This window comes from Scyliorhinus torazame, chromosome X (genome assembly GCF_047496885.1).
Source record: "Scyliorhinus torazame isolate Kashiwa2021f chromosome X, sScyTor2.1, whole genome shotgun sequence".
Classification (NCBI taxonomy): Eukaryota; Metazoa; Chordata; class Chondrichthyes; order Carcharhiniformes; family Scyliorhinidae; genus Scyliorhinus; species Scyliorhinus torazame.
Genome location: NC_092738.1, coordinates 4,934,394 through 4,949,543, shown reverse-complemented (window position 1 = coordinate 4,949,543; position 15,150 = coordinate 4,934,394). Strand labels below are relative to the sequence as shown.

At 45.9% G+C, this 15,150-nt stretch overlaps 1 protein-coding gene across 4 annotated transcripts in view; it reads right to left on the bottom strand.

The window, feature by feature from the left end:
* The window catches only part of LOC140405405 (signal transducer and activator of transcription 1-like), a 134,507-nt gene that overhangs the window by 26,243 nt on the left and 93,114 nt on the right, over window positions 1-15,150 (bottom strand). For all 4 annotated transcript variants that reach the window (XM_072493768.1, XM_072493767.1, XM_072493769.1 and 1 more), the window contains 8 exons: window positions 13,875-13,968; window positions 13,738-13,785; window positions 13,279-13,362; window positions 8,029-8,127; window positions 7,009-7,144; window positions 6,015-6,067; window positions 5,566-5,660; window positions 3,860-3,999 (listed from right to left, as the gene is read on the bottom strand). In XM_072493768.1, the coding sequence (XP_072349869.1) occupies window positions 3,860-3,999; window positions 5,566-5,660; window positions 6,015-6,067; window positions 7,009-7,144; window positions 8,029-8,127; window positions 13,279-13,362; window positions 13,738-13,785; window positions 13,875-13,968 (749 nt within the window). The remainder of the gene's footprint in view (window positions 1-3,859; window positions 4,000-5,565; window positions 5,661-6,014; window positions 6,068-7,008; window positions 7,145-8,028; window positions 8,128-13,278; window positions 13,363-13,737; window positions 13,786-13,874; window positions 13,969-15,150) is intronic.

Below are 15,150 nucleotides of genomic sequence, written 5' to 3'. Positions count from 1 at the left end.
ATACTGCGTGTCCTTGATATGTATGTCCCTGTCAGGCAGGGAGGAAATGGTCGAGTGAGGGAACCATGGTTTACAAAAGAGGTTGAATGTCTTGTCAAGAGGAAGAAGGTGGCTTATGTAAGGATGAGAAAACAAGGTTCAGTTAGGGCACTTGAGGGATACAAGGTAGCTAGGAAGGAGCTCATGACGGGGCTTAGGAGAGCTAGGAGGGGGCATGAGAAGTCCTTGGCGAGTAGGATCAAGGAAAACCCCAAGGGTTTTTACACTTATGTGAGGGATAAAAGAATGACCAGGGTGAAGTTAGGGCCAGTCAAGGACAGTAGTGGGAACGTGTGCATGGAGTTTGAAGATATAGGAGAGGACCTCAATAAATACTTACTTCAGTGTTCACAAAGGAGAGGGGCCATATTGTTGAGGAGGATAGTGCGATACAGGCTGGTAGGCTGGAGGAGGTAGATATTCGGAAGGAAGATGTGTTAGACATTTTGAGAAGCCCGAGGACAGATAAGTCCCCTGGGCCTGATGGGATATATCCCAGGATTCTTTGGGAGGCGAGGGATGAGATTGCAGAGCCTTTGGCTTTGATCTTTATGTCCTCACTGTCTGCAGGAATAGTGCCAGAAGACTGGAGAGAGGTGAATGTTGTCCCCTTGTTCAAGAAAGGGAATAGGTATAACCCTGGGAATTATAGGCCAGTTAGTCTCACTTCGGTCATAGGTAAATTATTGGAAAGGGTCCCGAGGGATAGGATTTATGATCATTTGGAAAGATACAGCTTAATCCAGGATAGTCAGCACAGATTTGTGAGGGGTAAGTCTTGCCTCACAAGTTTGATTGTATTCTTTGAGGTAACTAAGAACATAGATGAAGGTAGAGCAGTTGATGTCGTATACATGGATTTTAGTAAGGCGTTTGATAAGGTGCCCCATGGTCGGCTCATGCAGAAAGTAAGGAGGCATGGCATAGAGGGAAATTTGGCCGATTGGATCAGTAACTGGCTATCACATAGAAGACAGAGGGTGGTGGTAGATGGTAAATTTTCATCCTGGGGCCCAGTCACCAGCGGTGTACCACAGGGATCAGTGCTGGGTCCTCTGCTATTTGTGATTTTTATCAATGACTTGGATGATGGAGTTGAAGGTTGGGTTAGTAAATTTGCTGATGACACCAAGATTGGTGGAGTAGTGGATAATGTGGAGGGCTGTTGTAGGCTGCAAAGAGACATTGATAGGATGCAGAGCTGGGCTGAAAAGTGGTAGATGGAGTTTAACCCTGATAAATGTGACGTGGTTCATTTTGGTCGGACAAATTTGAATGCGGATTACAGGGTTAACAGCAGGGTTCTGAGGAATGTGGAGGAGCAGAGAGATCTCGGAGTTCATGTCCACAGATCTCTGAAAGTTGCCACCCAAGTGGATAGAGCCGTGAAGAAGGCTTATAGTGTGTTAGCGTTTATTAACAGGGGGATTGAGTTTAAGAGCCGCGGGGTTATGCTGCAACTGTACAGGACCCTGATGAGACCACATTTGGAGTATTGTGTGCAGTTCTGGTCACCTCACTATAGGAAGGATGTGGAAGCATTGGAAAGGGTGCAAAGGAGATTTACCAGGATGCTGCCTGGTTTGCAGGATAGGTCTTATGAGGAAAGGTTGAGGGAGCTAGGGCTTTTCTCATTGGAGCGAAGGAGGATGAGAGGTGACTTAATTGAGGTGTATAAGATGATGAGAGGGATAGATAGAGTGGACGTTCAGCGACTTTTTCCTCGGGTGGATGTAGCTGTTACAAGAGGGCATAACTATAAGGTTCATGGTGGAAGATATAGGAGGGATGTCAGAGGTAGGTTCTTTACTCAGAGAGTGGTTGGGGCGTGGAACGCACCCCCAGCTATGGTAGTGGAGTCGGACACTTTAGGAACTTTCAAGCGGTTATTGGATGCCTATATGCAGTGCACTAGAATGATTGGGAGTAGGTTGATTTGATCTTAGTTTCAAACTAGTACGGCAAAACATTGTGGGCCGAAGGGCCTGTACTGTGCTGGACCGTTCTATGTTCTAACCCACTCTACCCCTTCTCCTTCCCACCACTGCTGCATCTTGTCCAAATTCACTGCCTAATAACAATGAAGCAAGTTGGGCAACGCCAACCCCCCCTGCTGCCTCTGTAGCAGGGTCCTCCCCACTCTCGGCACCTTCCCCGCCCATACAAAGTCAGAAATGATCGTGTCCACTTTCCGAAAAAAGGCCTTTGGTATACCGATCGGGAGAGCTTGAAAGATAAACAAGAACCTCGGCAGAAGATTCATTTTCACCACTTGAACCCTCCCTGCCAACATTCAGTACAGTGTATCCCACCTTTTAAGATCCTCCCTCGCCTCCTCCACCACCTTCGTTAAGTTCCACTTCTGGAGCCCCGTCCATTCCCTCGCTACCCGAATCCCCAAATACCTAAACCTATCCCTCGCTAATTGTGGATAGTAATGATGGTCACGTTCCCGAGATCCCGGGGGAAGTCTTCTTTGTCGCAGACGCAGAGGATTAACTGGAGTTGTGAGGTGAGCTGATAGCTAGCTGCGTGGTAGCTCTCTGCGGGTACACTGTCTGGCCCATAAGCTTTGCTGATTTTAATCTGCTGGATAGCCTACCCGAGCTCATCGATGGATCGCTGAGGGAATCCTCCATAGGGTTCTGTCAAATGGCTTGAATGGGCTCCTCCAATACAATGGATTTCTGGTCAAGTAGCAGCTTGAAGCAATTTCTAAATAGTAAACTCTGAATGCACCCTTGTTGAATGTTGTATGCTGCGTCAAATATACTCATTTTAGAACAGGTAACGTAGGACTATAATTTTATGCCAAGCCTATATTTTGAAATACCATAGGAGGAAAAGAAACAAAGAAAATAGTGAAGACTTTCTGCCATGCTGTGGAAGAATGTATAGGATACAGTGGGGCACAGCAAGGATGGAGGGAAGAGGACGAACAGCAAAGCAGATCTCAGGAAAAAAACAGACAAGGAAATATCGGAGAAGCAGTGACCACAGAACATCATTAGACAAAGTGTGACAGGAAAGGGCTCCTCTGCCCATGGGGCAGTATTCTTAAAATAAAACAATTAGAGTAAAGCCCATGGTTGGTGGATTTAGGGGGGAAATTAATCTTATCGTCTGCCTCAAGTGTTTGGAATGGTTACTTGCTTCTTTGGGTGATGCAGTTCACCATTGTGTAAGCTAACTAAACAATCAACGTTAAGCCACTGCGGGATTTACCGGAGGGACACTATAGGTACAAGTCAGTTGTGCCTAGCCGCGCTCACATTCAATATCCTTTAATATCATAAACTAAAGTGCAAGTCCACCCAAGCTTGTGTGCACCCCTCTCGGTGGCGATAACGGACACTGGGGTACAATTCCTGGGACATGCCTCAGCAATCGATTTTTAGGAATAAATTCTTTATTAAGTGAATAGATGTTAGCATTGGCGATTGGAATACATCTCCACCCAGCATCAGTGTTCCCTGCATGGAGTGTACTTGTGTCCTTCTCTTACCAGAGGGTTTGGCTGCCATCTAGAAAACGGCATGCTGGGAGTCAAATCATAAACTAGGAAATAGGTTTGTGGCTTGATGTTGAATGGAGATGAAGAAAGTTGGAATTGATAAGGTTGGTTTATACAAACCCTAAAAGAGGCCAAACTTGTTTTGTGTTTTTTGTTATAAAAAAGGCCACACCTTCACGTTCACTTGAAGAAAGCGGACCCACATAACAAAAGCTAAAGTAAACCAACAACCTCAGAAGAGTAACGACAAGAATTCTCATCCCACTTACTATCCCAGTCCTCAGAGTTTACCCTTTGATTATTTACCATTGGTTAAATGCTCCACCCAAGAGAAGGTAATACCACCATCCTTGCAGCTCTCACTGAAGCGAAGCAGGAAAGTGCCTGTTGGCTTCTTTTTCAACAAACTCCGCTCTCGCTTTCTGCTCAAGAATCCAATAATGTTCCTACAAGACAAAATTATACAAACCAACGTGTCATTTTAAAACACATTTTTCCATTGGCGGGGGGGGGGGGGGGGGGGGAATGGGAAATGCCAGTGGCATTTTCCTCGCTCTGTGACGTATTACAAATTACCCGGTATGAATTATCCACTCAGCTTTCCACCAAACAGAACGTTGAAATTCTAGGATAATCATAGAACCTCCTGCAGTGTAGAAGGTCATTCGCCCATTGGGTTTGCACCAACCCTCTGAAAGGGCACCCTAGCTCAGCCCACGCCCTCACCCTATCCCTGTAACCCCACCTAACCTTTTGGACACTAAGGGCAATTTATCATGGCCAATCCACCTAACCTGTACATATTTGGACTGTGGGAGGAAACCGGAGCACCCGGAGGAAACCCACGCAGACACGGGGAGAACGTGCAGACTCCGCTCAGACAGTGACCCAAGGTCAGACTTGAACCCTAGTCCCTGGTGCTGTGAGGCAGCAGTGCTAACCACTGTGCCGGCCTAATGTCTGTTATTTAACTTGGGCAATAACGTGGTGCGAGAGTAGGAAGGACTGAATTCTCGAGCACTGACAGCACATGCTCTGCTTCAGCTAGACTGGTAGAACTTTACAAGACTGCGGACATCTGCACAGAGAGCAAGGACCAAATCCACTTTGCCAAAGAGCAGGCAATGAGCATTCACCAGGCCAGTCTTCCCAGCCAAATATACCGTTGCAACAAGATGGAATAATATTTAAAACAGGACAGGTAAGTGACAAGGTTATCCGTGTGTCAGTTAAAACTAGGATTTCAACACATTATCTCGAAATGGACCTCAATATTTGACTGGAACTACAAGCAGGTTGTCGCATATTTTCCCTAGTTAGCAGACCATGGCTCAAAGGGCAGATTGTCACCATCACCAAATCCTTGGCAGACTAACGCCCAGATAGTAAACAAAGAGGTTCTCTCGGTTTTTCTTCTCCAATAAATACACCCTGCCCTTTTGGGAATACCTTCCCCCTGACAGTAACACAGGTGAGATCAGAAACCAGAGCCTTTGTTAAACTCTCTCAACATCTGCTGTTTGAACCAAACTTGGCAAATTTTCAACTTCACAAAGCTGCAATTTGCAATGTCAGCAGAGTAGCGCTGGATGCAGAAATCTGTTCCCAGGGTTGCTTCAACTACAAAAACACAACACCAGCTCACATCTGAAGTGATGAAGTGACGATGTGGGAGGACTCAATTTTGTTTTGTGTATACATTCAGGGTACCCAATATTTTTTTTCCGAATTAAGGGGCAATTTAACGTGGCCCATCCACCTACCCCGCAGATCTTTGGGTTGTGGGGGCAAAGCCCACGCAGACACAGGGAGAATGTGCAAACTCCACACAGACAGCAACCCAGGGCGTCAGCGCCATGAGGCAGCAGTGCTAACCACTGCTCACCGTTGACCACTTTACATTGTAAATCTCTTTACAATGCCTCAAAATATATGGAGGATCATTTATTAATGCCTCTACTTTCTGTAAGTGAACAGAATACAATACTGGGAGTGACCCCTTATCACCTTACCCATCATTCCAGATATCCTCCAGGTATCTCTTAATAAGCTCCAAGATGCCTTGCAACCAGAGCCAAAAGGAAAAGTTCTGATTTGGTAAATTCTCCTGCAATAAAATATCCAAAACAAATAGAAATGATTAAAAATACTAAATTAACTTGACAGTGTGCGTAACGTTTGCATCAGTACCCGTGAGCAATAGAAACAGAACAGAGGCTAGAACCACAGAATCCTACAGTACAGAAGGAGGCCATTCAGCCAATCATGCTCATGTAGCTTCCTTAGCGGTTCTTTCAATTAGTCCCTGCTCCCTTATTTCAAACCGTCCAAATCCGTCCACAAGGAATCTTGGAAGAGGCAGTTTCAGCTTTAATTAGTAGGGGCTTTGGAGAGGTCTTGTTGCCCAGTTTAGGACTGAGCAGATTAGTGTTAGATACAAGTAGAGTTTGAGGTGACTAACCTTTGAAAACCTTGCCCATGTAATGCAACAGTCAGCATAGTTCTGTTGAGCCCCTAAACAATAAAAGAACACAGATATAAAAGTGGTAACCCGCTGAATTAGGAGATATTTTGTATTTTTCACGTTTCATCACTGCAGGCAATATGGCTCATTGTAGCTGTCAGCTCTGTGAAAGACCTATCCAGTGAATCCCATTCCCCCTCCGCTCTTCCCCATAGCCCTGCAATCCTTCAGATGAACAGGTGAAGAGAAGAGAAACAACAAACAATAGCCTCACTCCCTCCCCATTCCTCCAACCTTCTACAGCCCTACAACCCTTTCCTCCCACTTCAAAAAACTTTGTTCCTCCAACTCTGTGCATACCCGTCCCATTGACCCACCCTCGACAGCCTTCTCTGACCAAGCTAGGAGCTTCCGTGCCTAATGTCTCCTTTGTTTTGGTACCCACTTTGTTTTGAATTACACCTCAAAAAAAAAAGATATTTAAAAGGCGTCTTAAAAAAAACCTGGCATTTTAAGAGGGCTATTGGAAGATTGGCCAACAGGGTGACAGGTGTGAAGGAGTCTAAAAGAGAAGGTGGAAGGAGGGAGGGAGGGTGTTGTAGCAGGAGCTAGAATAAGTTTCAGGATGTGGAAAATCGCTGGATAAGTCTAACATGGAGAAATCGGTTCGAGAGAACGGAGTGGTGTGCTAGTTCCTTCAGGGGGCTGTTAAGAATGAACCAGATTTGTGTGGGTCTAGAGTTACATCCAGGTCAGACATTAAACACCCAGCTGGTTCACCAATAGCAATTCAACACTTCAATCACTTTCCTTTTTCCAGGTTTAGAAAAAATGGAATTAAAATTCTCAATGGTCATGGTTAGATCTGACCTTCCAATCACTACATTACTGGATGGCCTTGACATAACCATTATCCACGATAGACCGCACCACTTATTCTAAACGTTAGCAGCCCCACACAGCATAATGAGCTGTAGCTGAAGATACTCACCAAATAACTTATCTGCCAACATGCTGAGCTGATCAGCATCTAGATGTCTCTTGGTGTTTGATGAAAACTGCCAGCTCAGTGCCTCAGACAGCTGGCTCCATGGTGCCAAGGGAGGGTTCGAAAAGAACATCAAATTCTGCGAGACAGAGGGGAACCAAATTTACTCACCAAATTATTCGTAAGATGGGGTTTACATTTTACCCGGAAACACATCAGTATTTTGCATTTGCTACACAGCATCTCAGCTGAAGAACAAAACCAGGAGCATCTTTACTACAATACTGAGACCTCTGCACATTTTCAAATTACTATTAATCATCAGAACAGTGTGATTCACGATGAAGGAAATTCTTGGGGCGGGCAGCACGGTGGCACAGTGGGTTAGCACTGCTGCCTCACGGCACCGAGGTCCCAGGTTCGATCCCGGCTCTGGGTCACCGTCCGTGTGGAGTTTGCACATTCTCCACGTGTCTGCGTGGGTTTCGCCCCCACAACCCAAAGGATTGGCCACCTACCCTGCACATATACCGAACCTGTAGGTAAATTGCCCTTCATTGGGGAACAAAAAATGAATTGGGTACTTTAAATTAAAAAATAAATAAATAGAAAATTCTTGGGGACCAGGTTCTTTTCGACTTCTTTAAGGGCCATTACTCGTTTGCAGACATTAAAGGAACTTTCTTGCGCAATCCAGGAATAATAAACACATGGACGGAGGAATGCCAAACCAAAGAGCCAAGAGTTCTGCAGGAGCCTCTGGGGTCTGTCCTCAACTTCCTACAGGGAACAAATGGTTTCATGTTTCCAAAAAGAGGCAGCCAAACAGTTGTCTGCACTCAATTAAAAATCCTGCACAAATTCTATGTACACCCAATGGATATTCCTTCCACTTGTTAGTACAGGATGCTGCAGACTTCAATATTCTCTGTACAGCTCCAGGGCAGGTGGCGATTGAGGGAAAAAGGTCAGTGATTAATTCCGCCTCTCCCTGTCTTGGTTAAGATTCCTATAGATCCTTACCTTTGAGTCACTGCAGAGCATATTGTACCAAACCACTGATGCCCAACCACTCAAAAGCTGACTGGCGTTTGAGATGACAACAATAGGTAAAGAGCAAGTCTGTCAAAAACAAAAGAGATGCGAGATCTTAGAGCAATTCCAGAGAGAAAATAAAATGAAAGATTATGGAACCAATACTGCAATATTATAAGATAAAGCCAAGACTTGAATTTCTACTGCACCTATCACCACCTCAGGACATCCCAAAGTGCTTCACAGTCAATGAAGGTATAGAACAAAGAACAAAGAAAAGTACAGCACAGGAACAGGCCCTTCGGCCCTCCAAGCCCGTGCCGACCATGCTGCCCAACTAAACTACAATCTTCTACACTTCCTGGGTCCGTATCCCTCTATTCCCATCCTATTCATGTATTTGTCAAGATGCCCCTTAAATTCCCGTACCAGCCTCCCCGAACAGGCGCCGGAATGTGGCGACTAGGGGCTTTTCACAGTAACTTCATTTGAAGCCTATTTGCGACAATAAGCGATTTTCATTTCATTTCATTTCAAATGTCACTATCGTCCCTGCTTCCACCACCTCCTCCGGCAGCGAGTTCCAGGCACCCACTACCCTCTGTGTAAAAAGACTTGCCTCATACATCTCCTCTAAACCTTGCCCCTTGCACCTTAAACCTATGCCCCCTAGTAATTGACCCCTCTACCCTGGGGAAAAGCCTCTGACTATCCACTCTGTCTATGCCCCTCATAATTTTGTCGACATCTATCAGGTCGCCCCTCAACCTCCGTCGTTCCAGTGAGAACAAACAGAGTTTATTCAACCGCTCCTCATAGCTAATGCCCTCCATACCAGGCAACATTCTGGTAAATCTCTTCTGCACCCTCTCTAAAGCCTCCACATCCTTCTGGTAGTGTGGCGACCAGAATTGAACACTATACTCCAAGTGTGGCCTAACTAAGATTCTATACAGCTGCAACATGACTTGCCAATTCTTATACTCAATGCCCCGGCCAATGAAGGCAAGCATGCCGTATGCCTTCTTGACTACCTTCTCCACCTGTGTTGCCCCTTTCAGTGACCTGTGGACCTGTACACCTAGATCTCTCGGACTTTCAATGCACTTGAGGGCTCTACCATTCACTGTATATTCCCTACCTGCATTAAACCTTCCAAAATGCATTACCTCACATTTGTCCGGATTGAACTCCATCTGCCATCTCTCCGCCCAAATCTCCAATCAATCTAAATCCTGCTGTATCCTCGGACAGTCCTCATCGCTATCCGCAATTCCACCAACCTTTGTGTCGTCTGCAAGCTTACTAATCAGACCAGTTACATTTTCCTCCAAGTCATTTATATATACTACAAACAGCAAAGGTCCCAGCACTGATCCCTGCGGAACACCACTGGTCACAGCCCTCCAATTAGAAAAGCATCCTTCCATTGCTACTCTCTGCCTTCTATGGCCTAGCCAGTTCTGTATCCACCTTGCCAGCTCACCCCTGATCCCGTGTGACTTCACCTTTTGTACTAGTCTACCACGAGGGACCTTGTCAAAGGCCTTACTGAAGTCCATATAGAAAACATCCACTGCCCTACCTGCATCAATCATCTTTGTGATCTCTTCGAAAAACTCTATCAAGTTAGTGAGACACGACCTCCCCTTCACAAAACCATGCTGCCTCTCACTAATACATCCATTTGCTTCCGAATGGGAGTAGGTCCTGTCTCAAAGAATTCTCTCCAGTAATTTCCCTACCACTGACGTAAGGCTCACCGGCCTGTAGTTCCCTGGATTATCCTTGCTACCCTTCTTAAACAAAGGAACAACATTGGCTATTCTCCAGTCCTCCGGGACATCACCTGAAGACAGTGAGGATCCAAAGATTTCTGTCAAGGCCTCAGCAATTTCCTCTCCAGCCTCCTTCAGTATTCTGGGGTAGATCCCATCAGGGCCTGGGGACTTATCTACCGTAATATTTTTCAAGACGCCCAACACCTCGTCTTTTTGGATCTCAATGTGACCCAGGCTATCTACACATCCTTCTCCAGACGCAACACCAACCAATTCCTTCTCTATGGTGAATACTGATGCAAAGTGTTCATTTAGTATCTCGCCCATTTCCTCTGGCTCCACACATAAGATTCCCTTGCCTATCCTTCAGTGGGCCAACCCTTTCCCTGCCTACCCTCTTGCTTTTTATGTACGTGTAAAAAGCCTTGGGATTTTCCTTAACCCTATTTGCCAATGACTTTTCGTGACCCCTTCTAGCCCTCCTGACTCCTTGCTTAAGTTCCTTCCTACTTTCCTTATATTCCACACAGGCTTTGTCTGTTCCCAGCCTTTTAGCCCTGACAAATGCCCCCTTTTTCTTTTTGACGAGGCCTACAATATCTCTCGTTATCCAAGGTTCCCGAAAATTGCCGTACTTATCCTTCTTCCTCACAGGAACATGCCGGTCCTGAATTCCTTTCAACTGACACTTGAAAGCCTCCCACATGTCAGATGTTTATTTACTCTCAAACATCCGCCCCCAATCTAGGTTCAGTTCCCGCCAAATATTGTTATAATTAGCCTTCCCCCAATTTAGCACATTCACCCTGAGATCACTCATTATCCTTGTCCACCAACACTTTAAAACTTACTTAATTGTGGTCACTGTTCCCGAAATGCTCCCCTACTGAAACTTCTACCACCTGGCTGGGCTCATTCCCCAATACCAGGTTCAGTACAGCCCCTTCCCTAGTTGGACTGTCTACATATTATTTTAAGACGCCCTCCTGGATGCTCCTTACAAACTCTACCCCGTCTAAGCCCCTAGCACTAAGTGAGTCCCAGTCAATATTGGGGAATTTAAAGTCTCCCATCACCACAACCCTGTTGTTTTTACTCTTTTCCAAAATCTGTCTACCTATCTGCTCCTCCATCTCCCGCTGGCTGTTGGGAGGCCTGTAGTAAACCCCCAACATTGTGACTGCACCCTTCTTATTCCTGATCTCTACCCAGATAGCCTCACTGCCCTCCGAGGTGTCCTCCCGTAGTACAGCTGTGATATTCTCCCTAACCAGTAGCGCAACTCCGCCACCCCTTTTACATCCCCCTCTATCCCGCCTGAAACATCTCAATCCTGGAACATTTAGCTGCCAATCCTGCCCTTCCCTCAACCAGGTCTCTGTAATGGCAACAACATCATAGCACCAAGTACTAATCCAAGCTCTAAGATCATCTGCCTTACCCGTAATACTTCTTGCATTAAAACATATGCACGTCAGGCCACCAGACCCGCTGTGTTCAGCAACTTCTCCCAGTCTGCTCTGCCTCAGAGCCCCACTGTCCCTACTCCCTAGTTCTCCCTCAATGCTCTCACCTTCTGACCTATTGCTCCTGTGCCCACCCCCCTGCCATACTAGTTTAAACCCTCCCGTGTGACACTGGTAAACCTCGCAGCCAGGATATTTATGCCTCTCCAGTTTAGATACAACCCGTCATTGTTGTAATAGAATCATAGAATTTACAGTACAGGAGGCCATTCGGCCCATCGAGTCTGCACCAGCTCTTGGAAAGAGCACCCTACCCAGGCCCACATCTCCACCCTATCCCCACTACCCAGTAACCCCACCCAACACCAAGGGCAATTTTGGACACTAAGGGCAATTTATCATGGCCAATCCACCTAACCTGCACATCTTTGGACTGTGGGAGGAAACCGGAGCACCCGGAGGAAACCCACGCAGACACAGGGAGGACGTGCAGACTCCGCACAGACAGTGACCCAAGCCGGAATCGAACCTGGGACCCTGGAGCTGTGAAGCAATTGTGCTAACCACTGTGCTACCCCAAAGTGTAGGAAACACGGCCGTCAATTTGTGCACAGCAAGCTCCCACAAACAGCAAGCTGATTTAACAGTCAGATAATTGATTTAAGTGATTCTGATCAAAGGATAGTGTTCCCTGGACACGAGGGGAACTCCCCTGTGCTCTTCTTACCACAGGACCATTAACATCCACCAGAGAGGACAAATAAGGCCCTGGTTTAAACATCTGATCTGACGGGCAGCAACTTTGGACAGCGCCCAACTCCCTCAATACTGCATTGGGAGTGTCAACCTAGATTTGTTTTTATTCGTTCATGGCACATGGGTGTCACAGGCTGTGATTAAATGCCTGGAGTGGGATATTGAAGGAAAATAACATTTGAAGTGTTCGCAGTAAAAGGAAAACTTCATTCAAGCAAATCCCTCACAAAAATTAAACTGTTAAATAAGGGCAATGTGCCCTTCTGTAGAAATGAATTACCTGGAGCTCTGCTATCATGTTCAACCTGATCATTGAGTTTTAATAGCCTTACACAATCCAAAAGATGCCTGTTGGCAATTAACAGAGTTAAAATTCTGTTTTGATAGTAGACGGAGCCAAAGTTATCCATTCTTGGCAATCACATGAGATTTCCAATTTCAGCAGACAAGGTCAGATTGCACTGCATCAGCCGAATTGCCAACTCAAAGCACTCTTCCCCTGTATACTCAGCTACAATGCCAATAAACTTCCAGGAAAAGCTAAGAAGTCATCCAGATTTCTCAGACAGATGCCCGGGGGAAGCTGTTAGCCAGATCAGCTGATGGATCAGTCATTGCAGTACAACCTTGATGTTGTCTTTGAAATGGAGGGTAATGCTTCGCACACACATTAGCTCAGTGAATTAAAAATTGGCAAGGCATGTGGTGGCAAGGCATCAGCAATCAATCAACTAATGCATTATTTTCAGGACAAGCTGAAGTGGGGCAGCACGGTCGCACAGCGGTTAGCACTGTTGCTTCACAGCTCCAGGGTCCCAGGTTCAATTCCCGGCTTGGGTCGCTGTCTGTGCGGAGTCTGCACGTCTTCCCCGTGCCTGCGTGGGTTTCCTCCGGGTGCTCCGGTTTCCTCCCACAAGTCCCGAAAGACGTGCTGTTGGGTGAATTGGACATTCTGAATTTTCCCTCGGTGTACCCGAACAGGCGCCGGAATGTGGCGACTAGGGGCTTTTCACAGTAACTTCATTGCCGTGTTAATGTTAGCCTACTTGTGACACTAAAGATTATTCTTATTATATTATAAAGATTATTATTATAGAATGAGTGCAACAACAATGAAATTCATGCACCCAAACATTTGCTTAACTCAACTAATGTGGCCCTCCCTCCCCAAACGTTTTGCTTCAAGGTTTCACAGCACTGGACCCATGGCAATGTCACTTCAATGGCAAACATACCTCAAGAACAACGTTGAGCTCTTGGTAAACCAGCTCAGTCTCAAAACTAATAACATGGAGCTCCTCTGTGACGACCAGCGACGCCTGGGGTGGAGGAAGAGAGGAACGGATTAAAGAAAAAGGCAAATGATCCACAATGGTCAAGCAGCGCATCAGGAGAACACAGGTCAGTCAACATTTCCAGTGTTGAACTCTTCCTCAGGAGTGAAATAGGTTACAACACCTAAATTGTTAACTCACTGGTGTTCGCCCCCGTCAAATCCTGGGTGTGCTGCGCGCATGCATACACTTCAATATCCCAGTCAATGTTATGACTCGATGACAGGACACTTGCTGTGCTGTCACGAAACATCTTGGGATGCCATTCTTTTGAGTTAATTTATGGGGGCTAATTTCAGGCTCTTACTTATGAGCAAGAGTACAAATCATTTTCTACCTCTTTAATTAGACGTGTATTACCTCATTACTTCCTTTGCCTCCAATTCCAGACTTCTGCTCCTTCAGTTGCTGCAATCAGAAAAGTAGAATTTTATGTTGCAGTAGTGTGGAATCAAGAAATCTGGAATTCGCCACAAATATTTGAGCCACACCCTTACCAAGTGTCTGAAATCAGCACACAGGCCCCCAGATTTGGATTCCATTGTGTTCATTGCCTTGGTGGTTGTGCCGAGTATATTGAATTTGCGATACCTGGTGAGTGAAGTATTGAGGACTTAATTGTGTTGGCAAATAGCAAAAAAGTGTACATTAACAATGCAAAGCTGCTCTCCTCACACAGCAGCTTATTAATTCACAATCTATTAGAGGTTATTGCTTCAGCACCTTTCCTTTCCGCTACTTCAGTGGCATTTTGCCACTTCCAGAGATCCTGCCCGCAAGAATGGCAAAACATCAATTTTTACCTTTTACCACCCATGTTTTCAAACAACTTGCACTTCTACAACCACTTTGACGGCACTCAAATGAAGACAAGAGCAGACACAGAACAGAAATTGAGAAGAAACCTAAAGCATTGTTGAAAAGATAGGCTGGGAGGAAGGTTTGGATTAAGAACAGGGTTACAAGACTCCAGGCTGTGATGGTTGAAGCTGTGATGTGGAGATGCCGGCGTTGGACTGGGGTGAGTACAGTAAGAAGTCTTTCAACACCAGGTTAAAGTCCAACAGGTTTGTTTCAAACACTAGCTTTCGGAGCGCTGCTCCTTCCTCAGGTGAATGAAGAGGTATGTTCCAGAAACTTTGTCTATATATATGTTTCTGGAACCCATCTCTTCATTCACCTGAGGAAGGAGCAGCGCTCTGAAAGCTAGTGACATCGAAACAAACCTGTTGGACTTTAACCTGGTGTTGTAAGACTTCTTACAGTACTGATGATGTGTGGGAGCAAGGGGAAGGGAAGAAACTGTGTGCGAGTTCACGTTAGGCCTGCAGAAGGATGCAGAGGTCTGGTGAAGCAAAAGTTTGAAAAGGATCGACCGATAAATGAGGAAAATAATTTTTGTGCCAATGCATTAGACCAGTGTTTTTCAAAACGTTTTTCCCCCTCCCCACTTTTGCCAACCAGCCGACCTTCATGACACACCCCACGTTCACTTCTGCTTGGTCCTCGTGATCTCACGCCAATCAGGTTCACAGGAGGAGGGGCAATGCACATCAGGGGCAGACTTCAGCCAGCTCCTTTGTGCCGTCTTCATCTTTGCGAGAACAGAAAATCCAACCTCGCACATGTAGGTTGTCGCAACAAAATGCTCATTTTATTCAGCACTGGATACTCTTGGGAGATGCTACTCCACATTGCTGACAGTCTCATGGACCTTTGGCATGTTTATCACAGGTCAGCTATAGCAGTGTAGTAGTGTCTTAATTTGGAGGC